This window comes from Canis lupus, chromosome X (genome assembly GCF_011100685.1).
Source record: "Canis lupus familiaris isolate Mischka breed German Shepherd chromosome X, alternate assembly UU_Cfam_GSD_1.0, whole genome shotgun sequence".
Taxonomy (NCBI): domain Eukaryota; kingdom Metazoa; phylum Chordata; class Mammalia; order Carnivora; family Canidae; genus Canis; species Canis lupus.
Genome location: NC_049260.1, coordinates 19190794 through 19214904, shown reverse-complemented (window position 1 = coordinate 19214904; position 24111 = coordinate 19190794). Strand labels below are relative to the sequence as shown.

General features: G+C 44.1%; 1 protein-coding gene across 1 annotated transcript in view; it reads right to left on the bottom strand.

The window, feature by feature from the left end:
• Positions 1-24111, bottom strand: part of PTCHD1 (patched domain containing 1) — a 54762-nt gene that overhangs the window by 16104 nt on the left and 14547 nt on the right. Inside the window, exon 2 of the mRNA XM_038587069.1 lies at positions 1143-1803. Within this exon, the coding sequence (XP_038442997.1) occupies positions 1143-1803 (661 nt within the window). The remainder of the gene's footprint in view (positions 1-1142; positions 1804-24111) is intronic.

Here is a 24111-nt window from a genome sequence, read left to right as displayed (position 1 = left end):
CTCTCTCTCTCTCTCTCTCTCTCTGTGACTATCATAAATAAATAAAAATTAAAAAAAAAAAAAAGGAGAAGTGAGCCCCTGGAACCCTTGGTCCACAAGAACCCTGCCGTCAGGCTTGCTGGATATGCCACATTCAGGACCAGATGAACAGAGCAACTGATGTTGTATTGTAATCACTCTGGCTTTGTTTTAATCGTTACCTCTATCAGGAAATTCCTGCAGCCCCGAGAGAAAATATACTGGGACTCTCATACCGTCATTTTTAAGCATTCTCCTGAGTTTATACAGCAAGGACAAAGAAAGAGGTACCTTCTCATTTATGTCTCACTTGTTGCTTTCAGAGTTCTTGTACATTTATCACACCCCCTTTTGTGATACTCCCATCCATTCCATCCATAGGGTGGGGACGCTGAGGGGAGCAGACCCTGTCAGTGCCCAACCCATGTGCCCTCCGATTCACTGTTCCTGAGCTCACAGAAGGCTTCTCACTACACATGCCATCCACCTGAGGGTTTCTGTGGCTGCAGGAATGTACTCAGTCTTCCTTGGGGAGAGCCGTCCATGAATCACACAGGGTTTCTGGGTACATGGCCCAGATTGTGGCTTCCTCACCCCTCATGGAAGACCTCTCTCAGGTATGTTCTGTTAAGTCTCCCAAAGGCCCCCAGTGGGATTGAGCTACAGGTGCCTAAAGCAGTAACCTGCCCATTAACATAGTCTGAATTTTCTTCCTTCTGTGACTCATATTCTCACTCCCACGCTGGTGCTTCCTGGGCTCACCTCCCAAATAAACTTCTTCTCTCTAAATCCTTGTTTCAGGGTCTGCTTCTGGGGAAGCCCCACCTAAGACAATGGGGTGCCAGAGAAGATAAATATCTGCTAATTGCCACACAGCTACTTAACAGAGAACCAAGGCTGAGACTCAGGGCTTTAGACTTGTGGCATAAGTTATTTTGGTAAATACTAAATAAGGTTGCCCCTTGCCAATGGCCAGCACATTATAGAATCAGTTCCAGGGCTTTTGGGCAAAAGGAAGACACTATCAACAAAACGAAGTTGTTAGATGGCTACTCCCTGTCTTTTAGGAACCCAGTCACCACCACCAGAAGGAGGAAATAAAAGAAAGGAAGGGCAGTAGTTACCTAGCATGACGAAAGGGACTCCCAGGAAGGTGGAATTGTATTTCCCACCAGTAAGATTGATGATCCCGGCCGCGGTGAGAGTGGCCAGGGTTATGGTCACCAACCCGAGCAGGCCTAGCCAGGGTTTGCTGCGGACGCAGTCCTGCATAGAGCAGCACAGGATGGCCATGGTGACCACCAGGATCAGGCTGGTGACCAGGTAACGTTCTGATACACGGCTGGTCTTCTGGAAATCTTCCCTCAGTGAGGAGGACGTGTAAGGGTACATTTTGACTTTGCTGTTGGATTTCTGGAACAGTCGGACAGTGTCGCAGAAGCTGGACTCCCACCTCTCAGCCACCATGTCATTGAGACTGTTGATTGACTGCAGGTAGTAGGTGAGCTGGACAGCCTCTGCGGATTTTACCCGGTCCTTGCTGTGCACAGTGACGCCTCCAAGCTGGTGTCCGTTGTACACTGCCCTCCCATCCTTTAAGTGAGTGATCGGGTATGTGATAGCAAAATTGGTCCGGTTGGTGGCCCGAGCATTCTTTAGCTCCTCCAGAACATGCACTATGTCATCCACGATGCAAGTCTTATCGTTATTCAGGATACATATGTGGGCAAACGTGTAATTAAAACCAGGCCTTGGAACCTGGATCCTGGTCACAGCAGCATGCAACTATGGGAGAAAAAATGAAAGTCAGTGTTTATTTCCAAAAAATAAGACATTAATACATGGCATTAGCTCTGTGGATTCAGATCTCTCTTTTTGGGAGTGACAGAGTCACTTGTGTCCTCTCTAAGGTAAAGAGTTCAAATTAAATGTTATAACCTTAGGTTAGAAACTAGGTAGTGGGGATCCCTGGGTGGCACAGCGGTTTGGCGCCTGCCTTTGGCCCAGGGCGCGATCCTGGAGACCCGGGATCGAATCCCACATCGGGCTCCCGGTGCATGGAGCCTGCTTCTCTCTCTGCCTGTGTCTCTGCCTCTCTCTCTCTCTCTCTCTCTCTCTCTCTCTCTCTCTCTCTCTCTGTGTGTGTGTGTGTGACTATCATAAATAAATAAAAATTAAAAAAAATAAAAATAAATAAAAATAAATAAATAAAAAGAAACTAGGTAGTAAGGATGCAAAACCAGCAGCATCAGCAGAGGCTGAGAACTTGTCAGAGATGAAAACTGTCAGGCTCCATGTCAGACCTGCTAAATCAGAAAGCTCTGGGGTGGGGCCTGGGAATCTGGGTTTTCACAAGCTCTCTGGAAGATTCTGATAAAGGTACTGTTTGCGCAGTGCTGGGTTAAGGCACAGCATTATTTCCACAGGTTCTCTTCTTTATTTGTGACCAAACTGGTCTATAAATGTCTGAAAATCTCACATACGTCCACCATCTAGAAGATATAATGTACAAAGTGAACTAGGGTACAGTTTCAAGTGCAGAGGTCTTCGGTAGGCCCATCCCCTGCTGCCAACTTCTAGGGCCCCTAAATGACTTCCCCATCCAATTCTGTCACTCGGTGCCATAAAAGGCAGGAGGCTCACCTTGAGAGACCTCATATTCTCTGGCTTTCCTTGTCTGCTTATATGGGAAGGGAAACGGAAGAGCGAGAGACTGGCTGGGATACATGGTGGTCATGCTAAAGAAGCACAGTGGGATGTATTCTACACACCCCTCCCCAAGTCAGACTTGCCATGTCCAAGCTCTATACACCTGTGGTCACAGTGGACAGTGGGAGTACAAGCACTCATTTAACAGCTCCTCCTTTATGCCAGGCACAGTTCTAGGCCTTTTACGCAGATCAACTCATTTTGTCCTTACAAGAAACTATGATGTAGGTACAAGTAAAAGCCTCATTTTACAAATGAGGAAAGTGAGACACAGTTGCTTGCCCAGGGTCCCACACATAGTAAGGACACATAGGCTAACCCAGGTAGCCTGGCTCTGGAACCTGTGCTCCTGGCCCCTCACCACACACCTCTAGGTTAATAACGCTGGTAGTTGAATCAAAGTTCTTGCTAGCAACTAATGCTTAAATTGGTGCTTTCACTGGCCAAGTGCTAAGGTTGCCTAAAAAATCGCAGTTGCTCAAGTTCAGATATGTAGGAGTATATGTACTCTACAGTCTAAGGTGAGAAAATAAGGCCTTATCTCTGTAAAATGTGCCCAGTCAGCAAAATGAGGCCAGTGGTAGACATGTAATTGAGTGTTAAGTAAATGATTATGCCTGTGGCTAGCACTGAGTGGGTTCTCAAAGGCACAGAGATACTCACTGTGTATCTTCTTCTAGTGAAGAAGAACATTTCATATGTAGTGGGAATAAAGTTTAACATCCAGTTGCCACACCGTGACTGTGCCATTATTACTCATAACCTTCTGAGCATCTCTGTGACCCTGATATATTTTCTCTTAAATCTGCTCTGGATGGATTATTTGTGAAGACATTTTGCTGTGCGTGTGCCAGGGTGAGTGGGATATTTATTATGCTTTTTGAAAATGTCGGAGGGGTACCAGCTGTCAAAGTCCTCTAGTTAGCACAGAGCATGAGTTGCTAATCCTAATTTTCAGCGCACCCTCCCCCATATCTCCTCATGGGCATCAGCCCTCAGGTTCAGGAAATGCTTCACTATATTATGTTTGGCTGAAAATTTTGAGTTCTTTCCTACACACACACACACACACACACACACACACACACACACTTTTGATCTCCCAGAGATACCTAAGGGATTATTTTCACAAAACCCTTACCATATGCTAAATTTTTGTTTTGGTGCTTTGGGATTAATGATGGGCACGATATCTTCAATGATCTTAAACTGAGTGTATCCATTTTATCCATTCTTCTCTAAGCATGGCCCAGTAAATTTTGATTAAAAGAACTTCTAACTACAAAAATAAATCTGAAATATAAAGTTATTTTAGGGGAGGGAAGAGCCAAGAGGAATTTAAAGACAAGAGAGAGTTTTGATAAGTGTTCAAAGAAACACTTTGGGGAAAGATTCAGAATAGGCTAGAAAAGGAGTGGTATTGAAAGCATGCATATGTGTAATATTTAGTGCATTGTTTGTTCCTATGAGCAGTCTAATAAATCTCCCTTAGAGTGATTACTAAATATGTCAAGAGAAAAAGATTGCCAAATAAGATGGTGTTAAGCCACAGGGCTGAACCCAGTTATAGCAAAGGGATAGTTTCCATCCATTCTCTAAGGCGACCATGCACTGCTGGGTGGGGAGTTTTAAACTATTTAATGATGTGCCAACTCTGAAGGTCTGCTGCTATGATCCCTGAGACCATAGGCCAAAGAAAGCATGCACCATGTTAACTCCTGTACACCAGATCATAGGATGGAGACTTGGGAGAAAGGAGTTCTTAGTGAAGTTTGAGAAGGAATGTTTCTTAATTCTCAGTACCAGAGCTTCTGTGAGATGCAGCTGCTTTGAATTTCCAATGGAGAGGTGGGTAGAACATGTGTCACTCTTGCTTCTGAGTGGCAGGGAGATGCTGAGTGACAAAGCATCCAGAGAGGGGGTGTTGGCTGAGGCCGCCTACCTGGCAGGAGGTGTCTGTGGGTTTCTACTGTGGGATAAGAGGTGAGAGGATAATAAGAGGCATGGAGAACTGAGACTCCCTTCTGTGGCTTCTGAGAGTCCTCAGTTCTGATCTTTGGTTCTTATGACTACATGTCAAGTACACACACAATCTAGTCTTGGCCATCCACTTTGCCATTGGCAGGTACATTGACATGCTACCTGGGTGTCAGCCTGTGTAGGGTTTTAGAGTGCTCTGATTTAACCTCCTAAAGGAGCCCCACTTAAGACAACAGAGACATTAGTAGGCGTTCTTAGATATATTCCCTGGGGAAAAAAAGGAAGCCAGAGATTGAAGCTGTGTTGCTGTTTTTTTTGTTTGTTTGTTTTGTTTTGTTTTGTTTTGTTTTTCTGTATACTTACTTGAAATTTCTGCACTGGAAAATGAAAGTGAAAATGATAACAGGTTAGTTGTTAGTTTATAGTGACTTCATTTTTGTCTTTAAATTAATGTCTTTTCTTGGAGCCAGAAGGGGGAAAGCAAGCCGGGGAAAGATCAAACCATGATAGTGAAATGGTGACGGAGACACCTCCATCTACAAAATGGACAACCTCTAGCTACACAAGCTTATTGGTGAGCTCAGGAAGAGGCCCTCAGAAAAAAACAAGCGCAAGTGACACAAAGTAGTAGTCCTGACCTTAGTATAGTTGGAATCTATCATGTGAATCTACACATAATCCATGTTTCCATAACTGTGTATAGGTTCTAGATAATTCACTCAACACACATTCAGTAAATACTCATCAAATTTACCATAATAGGATATTGTTGTCAATAATAGGATAATTTCTCTGAATGTAGTAAGCCTGTGCTCACACATGGGAAATCACAGAAGAGATACAACATTCAAAACAAAAAGAATATTCTAACAGTAGACAATGCCAAGCATTTTGTGCTAGTAAAGTCTAATCCAATGTCAATCCCGATCACAATATTTTCTGTTCTGTATTTGCTGCCAAAGAGGCCAGGACTGAATGTTAAATGGAGATTCATTCCCAGGCTCTGAACATACAGTTTAAATTGTTAGCTTCTTTGCCCTCATCACCCTTCAGGTTAGGAATGATAACAGTAACAGTAAGTAGTCTGCTAAGTACTTTCTTCAAAGTTCTAATATTTTATTTGATACAAGACTCTATGGAAATGATTAAATGATTATCCTCATTTTATAGCTGGAGCAATTGAGATCTAAAGAATGTCAGAAGCCCACCTATGCTGACCCAGTGAATGAAGGGCAGGGGTGGGATCTTGTGGATGGCAAGCGGCAGGCCATGTGGCCCTAGCCCAGCACAACTTTGGGTGGGGACAGAGAGGATTTGGGGAGAGGTGCTCCGTCAGCTCGCCCAGTTCAGATGATTGGCCATGGCTGTGACCAAGCTGTGGGATGGCCATACTTGGGGATCTGGGGCCCATTAAGAAGAGACCAGACATAATCCAGACAGCCAAAGCTCATCTATAGATGGCAGTATCTATAGGTGACAATATCAACAGGTAGCGAAGGGGATGGGTTTTGAGCTTACTGACTTTTCTTGTTCTCCATGCAGCCTCTGTGGTTGCCAAATAAAACTTTTCATAGACAGGCTTACTAGGCAGAAATGCTGTGGGACACAATGGAATCCAGTAATAAGGAGTTTTGTCTTCAAGTCTGGCTTCCGCTACTTACGTGGGAGTGTCAGAGACCCTAAAGAATGTCATTCCTTCAGGTCTCGGATTTATCAGTAAAAAAACAGGAGGTTGGTTTAGCTAATCTTTACGGACAGACCCTTTTGGTTCTCACACGACATAATTCTAAGATGAGTGACATCCACATACTACATGATCAGATGCTGAGTGAAAGTTAACTTCATAAATATCAATTTGAGATTTATTATAGCTGCTTGAAGTATGCTTTTCCAACACACTGAAGTTCTTTCTAGGTCAATGACAGATCTGATGGTAGATGAAACCCAGAAAGAAAACCACAGAGTAGGGAAAATAGGTTTACTGAAGAAAAAAAAAAAGACTCCCTCCTCTGAGTGATTTCCCGTTCTGGGGAAGCACTGGCTCTTCTAATCCCCTTCTGCCAGAGCCTGGGACAAAGCCAGTGTGGGCTGCTGGTCACGACAGGCCAGAGTTTAATTTCCTCTCTGCTTCTCCTTGGCACACTCAGATCTTCCTCAGAAGACAGCAGGGGCACCTTGTAGAGAGTACAGAAGGGGTCTGGGAGGAAGGAAGTGTCTGCTCCCGAGTGAGTAGTGATTAACACAGGAAAAATCCCCGTGCACTGTCGGGATCTTTCACACCTTTCGGCTCGTCTTTGTATTCTTTTTTTTATTGCAAAGGTGGAGAGTCAAGACCAGAGGGCCACTCTGCCAGGCAGGGCAATTAACAGGCTCTGGGAGCAGCCACAAGCTGTCCAACCCCCCACTTCTCCCCCGGCCTGGGAGGCAAGATTGGTAGGAGGTGAGGGTCCCCAGCTCCCCAGAGGGAATCGGTCTGATGATCCACCTTTAGCAGCTGCCTTCCTTTCCTTGACTTCCTACCCCCTCCTTCTGCCTGTCACACATAAGCTGCATTCATGAAAAAAAAATTTTTTTAAAGGTTTTGATTTTTAAGTAATCTCTACACCCAAGGTGGAGCTTGAACTTTACAACCTTAAGATCAAGAGTCACCTGCTCTACCCGCTCAGCCAGCCAGCCAGCCAGGCACCCCCATTAAAACACTTTAAAAAGGGAGGTTGGTTAGTTAGCTTTTCTAACTTCTATCATTTGTCCCCAAATAACTACCTTCAAAGTGGCACTAAATCAAAATGGCTTTAAAACTGCTTTCAAGGAATATCTGGTTTTCACCCCCAAATGAAATATTTTCTTCGTCGAATCGTTCCAAATTCCACGTCATGATCTGGGCCTATATTCTGCAACTGTAGATGGGTAAGAACTGACTGGCAAGGGATCCTCACCCAGGACACGAGAAAACAGCTTGAAGTGGATGGACCTGGTCTCCGCAGTTCAGCAATTACGCTAGCTCCCTCAGTGTTATGTCCTGTCTTTGCATGATCTCACTCTCACCCACTCTCTTTCCTCTTCTTTTAATAGAAGAGCATTACATCAGAACACCAGAAGTCGCAAGTTGGGGATTGTTACCGTGATTCATTTGTAGCGCAGCCAAAAGCAAGTTAGTCATCCCTTAATAAGTGAACAGAAATATCATTCTGCCTTTGAAACATTACATGTTTGGAGGACACCAAATTTAAGCTGTGGATGTAGCCAAACAAGTGACTATCTGTCTACACGCTTCTTCTATACATGTGTGCCCAGTGTCAGGCTGACCTGCTCCGAGTGACAAGAGAAAATGGTTACTTCTGTCAATACCATAGAGTCAGTGGAGCTCTGGGAGAGTGGGATGTGTCTGTTCTCCTTGCTTTACCACCGGGGGGTAAACACTGTTGTTGCTGATGTTGACACTAAAAAGCAGCCAAGAGAGAGCCCCACATTGTAATTCCTCAAACAGGCTGTTTGTCTTTGCAGCCTTGGCTGAAAAAGCAATCCAGCTTTCGATCTGAAGTGAATAAATCTGGGATTTTAGAAACCAAAAACAGTGATGATGAAGGAAAAGGCAAGTATAAAATCTCCTTGCAACTTTGGCCCAATTCCACATTGGTCTGGAGGAGAAAGACAATGTGTTGAAGCAGAGATTGGGTAACCTCTATTTCCATAGTCTGGGGCAAATTTTCATGTGGTCTTAACTAAAAAAAATCCATTGATACCATGAAAAGACCCTTGGAAATGTGCTATGTTAAACTTTCTGATTAGGGTGGTTTTTTTTTTTTAAAGATTTTATTTATTTATTCATGAGACACACACACACAGAGAGAGAGAGAGCGAGAGAGAGAGAGAGAGGCAGAGGGAGAAGCAGGCTCCCTGGAGGGAGCCCAGTGTGGGACTCGATCCCCGGTCTCCAGGATCATGCCCTGGGTTGAAGGCAGGTGCTAAACCGCTGAGCCACCTGGGCTGCCCAGGGTGGTTATCTTTTAATCCCATTGTCCTCACTTCACTTTCATGGTCAGGATTGGGCTCTGGTGGAGCAATTTTGTAGGTCATGAGTTTTGCTGACTATCTGTAAGATGACAGGATGCTCTCAGAAATGGGAGAATGTTAAAGCTGATTGGCCAAGAGGCAAAGAGAAGTCCCAAAGAGCCATATGCCTGGGGAATATGCAACAGCAGTTTTAAGATTTGGTCAGGAGAGCACAAATAAGTCTTTAAGGGACAGGAAAAACAGTACCAAGGACACCCAGGTCTGGAAAATGACCGTGAAACCTGAGTGGGAAGAGCACTGGATCAGGAGTCAGAAGACTTGAATTTAAATCCTGGTTTTGTGGCTTGCTGACCACATGACTTACAGATAAATTTTTAAAAAATGAGCCTTTAAGGATATATATCATGGCACTTCCCTGCTCTAAATCCTCCAATGGTTCCTCATGGCACTGAGAACCAACACCTAAGTCCTGACTGTAGCCAACAAGATGGTACACTGTCCTTGCTGACATCTTGGGACTCATGTCTCACCATCTCTTAACTCTGTAGGGAATGTCCTTTCTCCACACAGCCTTGCTTCTTTCACTTCCCTGCTCCGATGTAATTGGCTTCCCACCCTCAATTAAAAAGAATAGTATCCTTCGTCATCACCATCATTTTTTCTCTTAAGAGTTTTTTACGGGATCCCTGGTTGGCTCAATGGTTTAGCGCCTGCCTATGGCCCAGGACGCGATCCTGGAGTCCCGGGATCAAGTCCCACATCAGGCTGCCTGCATGGAGCCTGCTTCTCCCTCTGCCTGTGTCTCTGCCTCTTTCTCCCTCTATGTCTATCATGAATAAATAAATAAAATCTTTAAAAAAAAGAGTTTTTTACTGCACTGTGATAGGATGTTACATTACGCATCTCTGTTTCTTTATTCCGCTGCCCCCACTAGAACAGGAGTTATACCATGCTGGTGTATTTGTCCATTTGGTCTACATCTTCACTGCAAAGGACAGTTCCTACTACATGTACTCAGTAGTTATGGAGTAAATATATGAATATAATAATCTTGTGACTCAGTGGATTTTAGTCTGTCTCATGGGCAAGAGGCGGGCCAAAGGAAGTGATAGAATGTGTGCATTTGGTAAATTCTAGAGGGCAATGAAGGTGACTGCAGTTATTGTACAGCAGGGAAGCATGCAGTGCTCTTTTTTCTGCCAAAAAAAAAAGAGCTGTCCACATATGACCTAGAGTTGGTTCCTGAATAGTTCTGTAGGCCCTGATCTTTCCTGGGTTTTGAGGATATTTTGCGCTTTAGTGGGAAAGACATGGGTTCTGAGGTCAGAATGCCCCAAGTTCAAATTCTTCCTCTGTCAGTTCTACCTAAGGGACCATTGCAGGCACGACTGGGCCCTGTCTTCTCACGACTTCAGCATACACTGGCCCTACTTTCAGCCTGATGTGAAAGTCCTGGGGCATTAACATGCTATCTTAGTCCCAAGCAGCCTGGAGCTAGGACTAAAAACAGTTTGTATAAATACCCCGGCTCCCTGTCCCCAAGGTTGGGTGAGTCTGTGGCACGTGTTCCTCATGGATTCTCAGAGTTCCTCAGCAGGATTAGGCTACCATTGGACAGAGGGTAAATAGCTTGACAAGGGCCCTATAACTTACTGCTCGCCTTCCCTGCTATATGTTGCCATTCTCTTATCGGTGCTTCCTGGGATTGTCTTCCAGATATACTACTTGTTTTGAGTCCTTGACTCTGGGTCAACTTTTAGAGGAACCCAAACTAAAACAATGACTAGGCATTTAATTCAGTTTCGTTATCTGTAAAGTGGGGTCATAGGGTCACTATGAGGGTCAAGTGTGGTAAGATCTAAAAGGTGTCTACCTGGGAATTTATGATTGGATTAAGCCATATGGAATGGCCATTTCTGTAGGTAACAGAGTGGTTTAGTATTGGCAATTGTATGTAGTTAACAACTGACCTCCGGTGAGGGTCTATTCTTGCCCCTTCCTGGCCCCTCTTCCTTTCCAAGAGTCCTAACAGAACTGGGGCTCCCCTCATTGGAGTACCAGACAAGTTTATTAGGCTTTCAAGGTACAGTTTGGTGGTACCAGGACAGGCTTTTAGGAAAAAGACAACAGTTCTGTGCTGGGAAAGATCTCACACATCCACAAATAAGACTGCATGATGAGCATGCAAAGCCTGCATGCAATCAGAATTCACACTTTTAGCAGTTTTGGTTTAAGAAAAGTCAAATGCCATAGAACCCACATCCTTGAAATACTTGAAACTGCCAATAATTAATAACGATGTTCAATCTACAAAATTATGAAAAAGTGTCTCTATCGAATGAACTCCTTTGGCATTTTTTTTTCCTTCCAATGATTTACTAAGTTTCTAATAAGCACTGAACTTGAGAACTGTGTAAATTATGGCTGATAAAAGAACTAAGAAAAAAATTCCCACCTAATGACATGGTCATGACACTCCTGAATGATGGACCATGAGCTTTACGAGACTGAGCACATGATGTAGTTCATAAATGAGTGTATCATGTGATAGTGCATTTTTCACTGGAAATATTTTTTTGTTTTGTTATCAAGCTTCTCTAACAAAACTACTGCCTTTAAGAATCACAGGAGTGACCCCAGCTACTGCCCTCCTTTTCTGGATCTGAAAAGAGGCCTTGTGGAGTAGATGGTGAAGGCTGTGATGGTTTGTGTGATTCAGCTTGCCCTGGCCCTGACCCTTCTGGGAAGTGCTAATGTTGGTGGCCTATTTTGGCCTGGTGGACTTGGTCTGCCTGGGCTCGAATGCTGGCTTGGGCACGCCGTCTCGCCTTTTCCAGGTGAACTGCCTACTGAGATTATGGTGCACATCAGACCAGGCAGGGAACCGTGGTGGGGCAAAAGGAGGAAACTAAAAGGTTTGAAGTGCCTACTATGTGCTGGGTTTTGTGCAGAGAATGCAGCATCTGTTACCTCATTTAATCCTCGTTGCAACTCAGGCAGGTTGATGGTACATCCATATCTGCGTGTGGGGAAACTGAGCTTCAATGAGCTTAAATAACTTGCCCCTGGTCACAGATTTAGTATGTGGATCAGCCCACATGTAAATCCTGGGCTTGAAACATTGTTCCCTCGTGGGAGTTCCTTTGGTAAAGACTTCACACCTAATTTCTGTGCCTTGGCCATTTGGATACTGATGAACTTGTGTTTGGGTATTAGGCTTCAGCACAGTCCAGCCACAGTGTCAGATGTTTAGCAGCAATCTTGAATTGAAAGTGGTGGTGATGTAGCAAAGTCAAGGGGTAGAACATGACAAAGCATCCTTGCGGAAGCTGCAAGACTCAAGTACTGAACACCGAGGCCCAGCAAATGCTGGACATTGACAACACAAACCTCAGGGAGAAGCCACAACCCCGTTACCAATGACAGGCATGCACGACTGGAGATGAAGAAGACAGATGTGTAAAGAGAGGAGACTTTCATCAGTCTGAATAGCATCCTTTCTGTCTTGAATGTTTCCTGTGTCACTGTCCGCCTCCTGCCCCACGCACATGCAGAAGGAAAAGAGAAAAAACAATACTCTACAGAACATACTAGTAGAAAGGACTGGCAATTTGGGAATTTATTGCAAAATTCTGGATTGAAGTTGGGGATACTACAGGATGTGGGTATCACCCCTCCCCAAAGGCTGTTTAACACCAGGATATATACTCTTCATGAGGGCAAGGGCTCTGTTTTCTCCATCCTGTATCCCTGGCACATACTGGAAGCCCAACAAAGATATATTGACTGCACCTTCTGTGTTTGTTCCTTCTTGCTGATTTATATTTTCTCTGGTGACATTGAATGATACTTCATTTGTACCCAAAGGCTACTGTGCTACATGCATATCATTTCCATCTTAAATAAACAGATGACATTGAATTTAGTCCTGTCGCTTACACACTGCAGACAAATGGCTGATCTCATTAGATAAATGGATATGGTTAGAGTATAATCTAAAAAATATAAGAGCAGAGAAACAATTTAGGTAGGAGATTGGGTACTGAAATAATTATTATACTTAATTATAGAGTAGCTTGAATTTTTATTGTGTATTTGTTGGATTTATATTTTTGGAGGGGAATTCTTTTTAAATACAGAAAAGTTTAGAGATGAATATAAAAATTCTCATGTACCTATGTCCAATGTCATGTCTATTTGAAGATTCTGTGTCCCCACCCCATGTTAATGCTGTCAGTGGGCAGGGTGATCATATAATTTATCATCCAGATTGGAACACTGAGAACATTGAGAGTGCAGGAGGGCACTGTTAATTTCATGGAAACACCAGGCATAATGTGGGACCATCACAAGCAAAACAGGATGTTCTCCTTACCTATGAGTGTCTCAGAGGATGTGACTACTGATATGACTTCATCTATTTATGCCTCACTGTGGGCATGCGATGGAAATCCTTTGGTTTGCAGACCCATCACTGCTGATGGAACCTAGACTTTTACTGTAGGTGACACTAACCTGTAATCACAGTCCTCCAGGAAAAGGCATCTGGGAAAACTACTTCCATTTCTGACTACTTCCCCTTCTCCCACCACTGCAACTTCCCTCCATGGTAAGGCTCTGATGTTTTGCAGAATTTGGCTTTCATGTAGCCCAGTTCTGCTCTCTAATGCAGAGGTGAAGTGCATCTTTAGCATCCTCAGAACATTCCATATACCTGCCCTAAGGACACCAGCACCAGCCATGCTGGAATAGGCAGATGGCTTCCACTTGGTTTTCTCAGTGATGTGGCTTCACCCAGGAAGGAGCAAAGATTGCTTTCGTGCCCAAAGATGCCACTCTGGGTGATTCTGTCTTGGTTTAATGCTGGCAGTGGCTCACAAATTTGGCTGATTAAATTTTTCAAGGCTTGCACATGTAAAGTCTGTGATGGGCCTCAGATAGGCAGCAGGTGGGAGACCAGAGCATTTCTGCTTTGTTGGGAGAAAGCTGTCTCTATTTCATTACCAATTATGGCAATGAACCATTTACTCAACCTGTATTGCCTACACTATGTAGGATATTAATATAAACCCTGGGGGAAAAAAAAAACCCTGGGAAGATAAAGAACATCAAGACGTAGTTTTACCCTCAAGAAACTTAGAGTCTAGCAGAAGGACTTCAGGCAGAGTCTCAGAATTGGTTAGCACATGCAAACCACAAAATGGAGTGTTGCAATTCCATGATAGACGTAGCTAGGGGGTGTAATGGGGCTACAGAGAGACTAGTATATGTTCGAGTGTGTGCATGTACAAGTGCACAGCATGTGTGTAGCAGTGGGAGGGGCACAATGAAATACAAAGTTGGAGAGGAAGTGGGACCAGTTGAGGGAAGATCTTCCTATTCACCCATTCAGTGAATACTTATTAGTAGCTATTAGTTAATCTGACGTCAAGCTGCGTGAACAAGACAGATAGGGCTCTGCCTTCACAGAACATTCAAACTCTAAGAGATACAGACAACAGCAAGGCAATTTCAAGATTTGCATGGAGTTCTAATATGGGAGAAGTGCTAGATGGTAAGGGAAGAGCACCTGTGGCAACCTCTCAGGCACCAGGGAAGACTTGTTGGAGGAAGTGACTTATAAATTGGCACCTGAAGAATGAAGAGAAATTAACCGCAGGCAGAAGCTTGGCATGGGAGTATGGAACTGGTGGAGACACTATGGGCAAAGTCTGAGAGGCACAAAATGGGTATCAGGGGAAATGGAAGTGGTTCAGGCTGGTGAGAGAAAACAGGAGAGCTGGAGGCTGAGTCCAAATCACACAGGGCCTTGTTTGCTAAACGTGAGAGACAGACTTCGTCCTGCAGGTCGCTGGGGGCCAATGAAGAGTTTCAAGCAGGGGACGAGATGATCAGAACTGTGGGAGATGACTCTATCTGCAGTGTGGGAGACTGGGAAGGTTGGAGAGCAGAGGCAGGGAGACGGAAAAGATCTGAACCACAGTGGACATACTGGCATGAAACAGGAAGAACATGGGTGTCTCTACCTTTCCAGAGATCTGGACAGCTTAGCCTGGGGAGTAAGCCAGGTAGTCAAATCTGATGACAACGTTTAGCTCCATGGTACCGATTAAACATTTGAGCTGCATTTCCTAGGTCTGGGTCTTAATGTGCCATCTATCAGTTGTCGGTTTATAAATGTGCAGACCTAGCTGTCATGTGGCCTTGGACTTGTCTGCATGTACGCTGCTAAAGTGCAGTCACAGACCACACAAGTACAGAAGTTCTTGGCCAATTGCTTCAAGTTCTTCTGTAGCAGATGCACTTGGCATCCTGTTCATATCCTCTAGTGCTTACCTCTTGAGAGCACACCTGCCTGACTGCAAATGCCAGCACCCATGCTTCTTTGTCAGAGAGCCCACTTTGCCATCTGCTCGGCAGACCAGAAGTTCTGGGGCATTAACACCCCCTGGGAACAGACTTCAACCAATGACAGATGGGAGTTGGCATAGAAATACCTGGTTTCCCTCCCCATGGGTGGGACTATTCATGGGTGAGTGTGTTTGAAATCGCTTCCCAGAGCTTGGGGGGAGGGCGGGGGGGGGTGCTCCACTTGCTTCCAGCCTTGGCCTACCTGATCACACAGCCTTTGAGGCTCCTTCCCCCTCCTGTCTTGCTACCCTGTGCTCCCCTCCTCCCCCGCCCCCTGTTTCTGGTTGCCCTTCACCTCCCAAACAAACTAACTACCTTTACTTAATTTCTTGTTTCAAGGTCTGCGCCTGGGGGATCCCAAACTGAGATAATGTCTAACAATGGTCAGTGCCTCTGGAATTAGAGTTTTCTATTGTTCTCACTAAAACACTAAAGCATTCTAAAACCAAGTGCTAATTTCCTGTGTATTCAAATACAGTTATTTAGTCAAATGCAGCAGACTCCTAACTGGAGAATACACTGCTGGTCAGCAGAGGGGAGGGGGTGGGGGACGGGTGAAAAAGGTGATGAGGATGAAGGAAGGCACTTGTTCTGATGAGCACCGGGTGTTGTATGGAAGTACTGAATCGCTATGTTGTATACCTGAAACTAATACTGCCCTGTATGTCAAGTAACTGGAATTTAAATAAGAACTTAAAAAAAAAGTATTTAGAGCCCCCCACCACAACCCCCCCCCAAACACCAATATGGTCATGTCAAAATAAAACAACCCTTAGGGAGTAAAGTTAATATCTTTCGAGCTCTTCTTCATACTCAGTCTTTTGATGGTGGACACATTTTTGGGGATGATGCCCAACTACATACAGTAGGTACACAACAGAAATTTCTCCAGTGGCTCTGCTAAGTTCATGAATGTAGATGCCGATGCTGTCAGCTGCACTTCCCCCTCATTTGGGATATAGTCCAATCTTTTCATTAAGGTTTAAAGCTAATCACATGTTGGGTCCAGGGTATACGGATGACCAGAAGGCACCATAACTCATCAAGAATGGCTTAGGCCTGCATCCTGCCGGGAACAGGGAACTGCGAAGTGACATGATCTCTCCTCTTTCTTCTTGCTGATGATAAAGCAAGCATTTCTTTGGCTTTTACTTTATTTGGAAAAAAAAAAAAAACACTCAGAGACACAGCAGCCTCTTTGCATCCTTCTGGAGTATGTCAGCAGGTAAGGTCTCAGGCTTCGGTGTTCTCTGTTGACAGCAAATGCTGGAATGTTGCCCAAGTTGGATGAGAGTCCCTATCTTTACATTTCTGGATTTCTGCTGTTATGGCGGTCGGTGTGTGGGAGAGACAGCTGATGTGTTCACTGGATTCCTTCCCAGGCAGTGATGTGCCTGGGGAGTACGTGCTGGTGGAGGCAGATTCTTCATGCGTCGGCCCTGCTGCCGGTTCAGGTGTGGAAAGGCTCCATGATGGCAGTGTGTCGGATGTCAGGAAAACTGAGCCGACTTGTCTGCCAAGATTCAGGCCGTCTTTCTTGTCGTTCCTCACCATCACTAGATGTTCTGCACTGCTGGGATGGTAGTCTCACTCTTGCACCTTATTAACAGGATCACTGAAGAGAATGTGTGTGTGTATACTCTTCATTATTGAGGTATAACATTTCTATAGTAAAGGATGCAAATCTCAAGTGTAGAGCTCAGTGAATTTCACAAGTACATACCTATACATAAGTATTGCTCAGATCAAGACAGGTTAACTACAGCCCCCAGAAGGCTCCATCATTCCCCTTCCCAGTCGATACCCCCACAACCCCCAGGGCAAAATCATTCTGATTTCTGTCAACATTGATGAGCTTTGCTTATTCCTGAGCTTCTGATAAATCGAACCATGCCGCATGTACTGTTTTGCGTCTGCCGCCTTTTACTCAACCCACAGCTTGTGATATTCATCCATGTCGTGTTTATCAGTAGGCTGTCATTTATTTTTGTTGTGTAGTATTTCACTGCATGAAGATAGCAGAATTTATTTTTCTCTCCTGCTGGAGGACGTTTTGGTTTGTTTCCAGTTTGGGGTTTTTATAAATAAAACTGCCGTGAACATTCTTGTGCAAATCCTTTGGTGGACATACGCAGTCTTTTCTTTCAGGTATATATAGTGGCGCATTGCTACGTGTTTAACAGTAAATTCTCTCACAAAAACAGCTCTGATTCCTAAGCATTTGTAAATATCTCCACTGTGGCCAATTTCAAGCTACCTAGGGGATGTCAGTTAGGAAGAGATATGGCAAAGCAGCTTTCAGGGGCCAGTAGGGGGAGCCAGCCTCAGGATACCGCTGGGTGGATAGACAGACCCAGGGGTGGAATTTGGGGATCAGAAAGTAAGCATATATTTAAAGTTCTCCAAAGTGATTGTACCATTTTACATTCCCACCAGCAATGGGTGAAAGTCCTAGTTGCCCCATATCCTCAGCAGTGCTTAGTATTTATCAGTCTGAAATTTTTACCATTCTGGTGAGCAGTCACGGGTGTCTCCTTTTGGTTTTAATTTTCATTTTCATGATGCCTGAAGCTGAGCACCCTTGCCCATGCACATTAGTCCTGTGGCTGTTCTCATTTCCAAAGAGCCTGTTTGAGAATTTTGCCCCTTCGGATATTGGGTGGTTTTGTCTTTTCATTATTGATTTGTAGGATTTGTAGGATATCTAAATCAAGACAATTGCTCCAGAGGCTGCCTGGCATGCTAGAAAGAACCTGACATTGGGATCATACAGACTTGTGTGTTAAGAAACTAAGTTAGTGACCACCTGATAGTCTTGAGCAGATTCCCCTTCTTGAGCCTGTTTCCTCGTCATCAAAATGGGATCACTATCTAGAAGTGTGGTTTCCTTCTGAATGGGACAATGGAGTGAGAGTGCCTGGCAGAGGAGCACATCACAGGTTCTTAGTAAATGTTGGAACCTCTCCCCACCTCAGTCAGAAAGCATAGCTGGCACTTTTGCCCATGGGTTGCTTGCTATTCATGAAACACATGATAGTTTTCATTTGATGCCTGGAAATCCCATGTTCTTCCTGGCCGACTTAGTGGTGTTCTTGTCATAGAGCTACTGCCTGTCTCTTGAAGTGAGAGTTTCATTCTTTGTGAGAAGTGGCATGTGTCTCTTTGTGGGAGGCACGATGGCAAGGGTTGATATCACGAGATTCTGCATGCCTCATTTGATGTGAGGAAGGGAGGATCTACAGGGCACTTTTTAGAGCCCCATCCTCTATGAGGGAGAAGCGGCTGCAGGGCAGCAGCTGTAAGAGGCAGACGGCTCTGGAAAGGGCTGCCTAGTGAGCAGTCAAGCCCCAGTCCCCAGCCCTCCCTTCCAGGAGTTTGGACTTGGGAGGAGTAATGGGCCTGGCTCTCATGTCGCCTCCTCCAGGAAGCCTGCCCTGGGAAAGCAGATGAGGTCTTCCCTGGTTCCCTGTATCTGTCATCACTTGCCATAATATAAGGACATTGTCTTTCAGCACTTTTGAATATTATTCTTTGTTACATGCCTACTCCCAGCACAGTGCAGGCACACAGTACTCAAGACTGAAACATTCTGGACAAGCCAACAAATTTTTGTTCAGTTGCCTTGGCATCACCAGCATGCATTAAACAGCTTTCATATCGGTGTCCTGAGACCTAGTTAAAGACTATGACTGATTGGACTGAGCAGAAGTACTAGCTAGTTTGTGGAGACTCCCAGAAAAACACAGAACAAACAAAAAGGCAAACCAACAAGGGGAACTGAACACATTGGAAGATGACTGTTACAATCAGTATATGTACTTTTTATGTCTGAAGGTAAAGGTGTTCTGGCAATTGACACACAAAACTAAGTAGCATAGCAGTGCTTTTCCAGCCCAGCCCTCAGGGGAATACACAGCCAGATATTAATATATGCAGCTCCTGAAAGAATAAGACATTAGAATTAGGAATAAAGAGATTTTTAAACTCTCAGTCTATCATTTCCTCTCTCCTTTTTCCAAGCTTTAGTAGCTTTATCAGAATCAATATAAACAAGCCTGCAGATCTCCAACTAAGTTTAGATTCATTTAAGAAATGGATGAGCTTAGGTGTTACTCTGTTACCTTGCAAATAACATAGTGAGTAGAAAGCTGAGATGGAATAGAAGAACCTGGAACACAGAAGTATCCCTGTAAATGCCACCTTAACATTTTTTTTACATCAACCATTTAAAAGAATCGTTAAACCCTGCGATGTGCTTATGTGTTATCATAGTGGAAACGAGTGGGTTTTGTAACTTCTCCTTTTAAGTTAACAAATGGGCAGAAATGCCCTTAAAGGGGGGGAAACTCAAATACTAAAGAGCAGACCATTTTGAAATGGAAGCATTTTCACGGTGCTTTGCACACAACTTTATAAAGACAGCTCCCAATAGGCACCAAGCAACTCTCAGTAGGGAAACCCCAGATTGTTTTTATGAGTGGAGACTGGTGGCTTTGGCAGGTTACCCTGTAAAAGACAATCCGTTAGCCATCGGCTGCTTCCCACTTGCGGCTCTGAAGGCCTGGTACATGCTCCCAGAACACCTTCTGTGGAACCTGGGGGCTTATTAGCAGAGAGTGCTGACTTCAGAGACTCCATGTGCCTGCTGCCCTGCTGCCCCAGGAGAGTGGGGCCAGTGACCACACTCCACACTTCTTTGCAGAGTTTGGATGGATTCCAAAACACAGCCTCAAAGGAGCAAAACCCACCCCGCCTGACATGAAAGAGTATCTGGGTGGGTTTAGGAGAGAGGTCAGGAGTGGCTTTCTGGAATCTGTGGAGAGAGCAGCAGTCAGAAAGAAGCAACTCCCCCTTGTTCCCAAAGCATTCAGCGCAGCCTCCTGAAGATTTCTTTGTTTGTATAAATATTTCAAAGTTGGGGGCTAACAGTTGTTTTTAATAAGCCAAGGTGATGTTTAGATGACACGAACAATTGAACTAAGGTTTTATTTTCATTTAAAAATCTATTTGTTTAGATGAGCCACGGGAAGACAGCGAGGTTGCAATGATTATGGATTTATACATTTTTCACTCCCAAGTTTTTACAATTTTACTCAACATAAAACAAGTGGAAGAGGAAGGGCTACCTCCCTAATTTATCCTGGCTGTCTCTTTGCTGCCTCCTCCTCCTCCTCTGCTGGTTAGCAGCACGACTGGATGGAAAACCTGTGAGGTTTACCCTGCACTTCCCGCCTCCTCAGCCGGAGCCAGCTGCTCTCAACCCTGCTCATTTGAACCACCTGTAGAGCGCTGCAAACTCAGATGCCTGGGCCCGGCCTCACCCCTTGGAATCCCAGGCTCTTGGCGAGGGCTCAGGCATCTGTATGGTAAAAAGCTTCTCTGGGACCTCGACACACAGCCAACGTTGACAATCCCTGAATCACTCAACAAATCCTGTTGATTTCACCTCCAGAATCTCTCAGATCCATCCTCTTGTGTTCCATTTCCATTGCTCTTGATTTGCTTCTGGCCCTGGTAATCTACCTGGACCGACGGAAACTGTCAGTCTTCCCAACTGCCACCAGATTTATTTTTCTAAAACACAAATTCAAACTTGTCATCCTTCTGCTTTAAATCCTCCAATGGCTCCCTTACGAATGAATGACGGAGCCTGTTTATTTCTTAGATGATGATGGAGAACAGCTGCTCCTCATCCTAGGCAGCAGGCTCTCTCTTGGCTTCAAGTGCCTTCTTTTTAACTTTTTATTTTAAAATAATTTAAGACTCACAAGAAGAGGTAAATATAGATCAGAGTTCCCGTGTATCCATCACCCGGCTTCCCCGATGATAACTTCTTACATAACCATAGCACATGATCAAAACCACGAAACCGACTTTGGTACAATACTACTAACTACAGGTCTTACTTGGATTTCTCTAGGTTTGTATGTGTGGGCATGCACTTAGAATGCTATGACATTTTATCCCTGGGGCTAAATACAGTTTAAAAAGTATCTTTTTAAAATGTAGCAGTGGTTCTTAACCAGGGTTCCCACAGTATTAGTTGCTAGGGGACCTTTAAAAAAGTAACCATGTCTGGCCCCACTCTAGACTATGCTTTTTAAGTCCAGCATTTATCAGATTTTCATGTGTACACAAATCAATTAGGGATCTTTTACAAGTACAGGCTCTGATCTAGTAGGTCTCAGTGGAGCTGGAGATTCTAACACGGTGCCAGGGGATGTGGCTGCTGTTGCTGCCAGTCTGTGGACCACATGTGGAGGAGGCCACCCTGTTCCCAGACACACAGAATGAGAATCTATGGGAGTGAGTCCTAGACCCAGTATGTGTGGATTCCTCTCATGATTCTAACCATGTAGTCAGGGTTGAGAACTGCTTAGGTACATGATGGAATCTAAAGCCTATGTCACCGTTGGAGGTCACATAGAACCATTTTAGGTCATGTCCATCTCCTCTGATGAGCCATCCAAATGCTAACCAGCTTTTAGAGTTAAGAAATCCTTCTTTCTACATAACCCACTCAGTTTTTCTGAAATTCAAAAGTACCCAGTGTGAACTCTCTCAACTTGCCTTTCACTTCCACTTCAATTTCTTCGCTATACTTTGCCCACCTTGAGAAGGTAGGCAAAGGGAAGGTGAGACTCTTTGTTTTCAAACTCAAATTCTACTAAAGGGATGGCTTCCGATTTACCACCTAATCTCTTTTCATTCCCTTGTCAGTTGCCCTTGAAGCCCACAGATATTAGACACATGCTCACTTTCTTTAGCATTTGACAAGATGTACTTTCAGCTACCAACCTTGTTTTCTGTCCTGCAGAGAAAATCCCAAGCCATCAGTTAGAAATTACCTTCAAATTGCTGCCACCACATCCATGCAAATATCCACATCCATCTGTTTCTGTCCTCTCATCTGTGGAAATCAGGCCATGACCCTCCCTCTAAGATCCATTTCTTCCATTGGGTTCTGGCTTTCCTTTCCTTCTTCTAGTCCGGTTAATCTCCTCTGTTTCTACTAGTTCCTTCCCAAGAGCTTTGAAATATGCTCATGCCTCTCTCAAGTTAAAAAAAATATATAAAGGCCTCAGTGACCCCACTTCACTTCCAGCTTCTGCCATATCTCCCCTTCTGTAAGGAGCTCTTTACATTTTCTGTCTCCAGCTACACTTCAGAGAGTGATTCATGCTTGCTAACTTCATTTCCTCACCTCCCACTCATTTCTCAAACCACTCCAGACTAGACTTTACCCCAGCACTCAACCAAAACTCAACAATGACTTCTAAGCATGCACTAATGGCTACTTTTCAGTCCTCACTTCCCTAAACTCCCAGCAGATACTTACAGTTAGGGCAATAATGTGGGGTCAAAGTAGCACTTTAAAAATATCTAAGGTGGTTAAGCATGTTGAGCTTTTCAAAAGGAATCCAGTCGGCTCCATTGAAGTGTGGGTGTGCTTTCTTCACTGCTGCATCCTCTACTATGTGCCTGGCAAGCAGAGGTGCTCAATAAATATGTGGGGTTTGACCTAAACCCTCCCTCTCTGCCATGATGAATCCCTTGACACGATTTTCTCCTCTCCTCCTACCTCTTCACCTGGCTTTCTAGTGTCTTTCTGACTCCTCTACCTTTGCCTACCTTGTAAACCTGATAGTACTCAAGATTCTGTCTCTGGTACTTCTGATCTTTTCAATGCAAATGCACTCCTCTTAGGCAATGAATTCCACTGCCAAGGTTTGGCTTGTTACCTTTATGCTGTCCAATCACTGGTTCACATCAGTACCTCACCTCTCTTCCAGACTGCAGATCTGAATTTCCAGCTGTCTCCTAAAGATTTGCAAATCCATATTATGGCACTGTTTCAACTGGTATATATCCAACAGCAGAATCTTTTCCTCTAGATTTTTCTCCCACCTGTTTCCTATTATGGTCAACAGCGTCCTTTTTCTGCTTACCTAGGTGGGAAAACTCTAGGCCACTGTCACCCCTTTCCCTTTGTTTACTTGCACATCCAATAACCTCAAGTCCTATTTATTCCACTTCCCTATTTTAGGGGTAGTATTTTCCATGTGTTTTGAAGCCTATCAGTTCCTTGGTGGTTTGTCATTAGGGGTCACCAAAAAAATAAAGAGTATACACGACCAAATAAACTTAAGAACTGCTGAACTGGACAGTTAAATAGATTTCCTTTGAAAGCCTTTGATATGCTAATGTGATATGCTAATGTGCATTCAGTATGGGGGATCTGACATGGAGATACCCTAAACATTGTTTCCCAGTGTTATTTCATCACAGAACCCAGTTTTTTTCTTTTTTTCAACATCAAAGGAAACTGCCCTAAAACACATTTTGGAAAATGGTGGTCTAATCTATCTCCTTTTTTCTCCTATAGCTATCCTATTCAAAGCCTCTTGCTTACAGACTTAAAGCAGTTCTCTGGGTGGAGGAGGGAATCTCCCTGTCTCCAATATCTTGCTTCTCCAACTTAACCCCTACACTTCTATAAGAGCTATCCTTATAAAAATTGAATCATGACTCTCCTCGGATTATTAGACATCCTTCCCCTTCCTTCTGCCCTTACTGATTTTCTGCCTGCCTGGCCTGTCAATTACTCACAGAGGAATGTTGAAGTCTCCAACTATAATATGGGTCTGTCTCTTTCTTTCAGTTCTATCAGTTTTTGCCTCATGTATTTTAATGCTCTGTTGTTAGGTGCATACATGTTTAGGATTTAAGGTCTTCTTGGAGAATCGAATCCCTTTATCATTATGTAATGCTCTCTTTATTCCTGATAATTTTTCTTGTTCCAAAGTCAGCCACATCTGAAATTAATATAGCTATCCATCTTTGTTTTGTCTAGTGTTAACATGGTATAGCTTCCTCTATCCGTCTTTTTATTTATTTATTTATTTATTTATTTATTTATTTATTTATTTATAATTTTATTTATTTATTTTATTCACGAGACACACACACACACACACA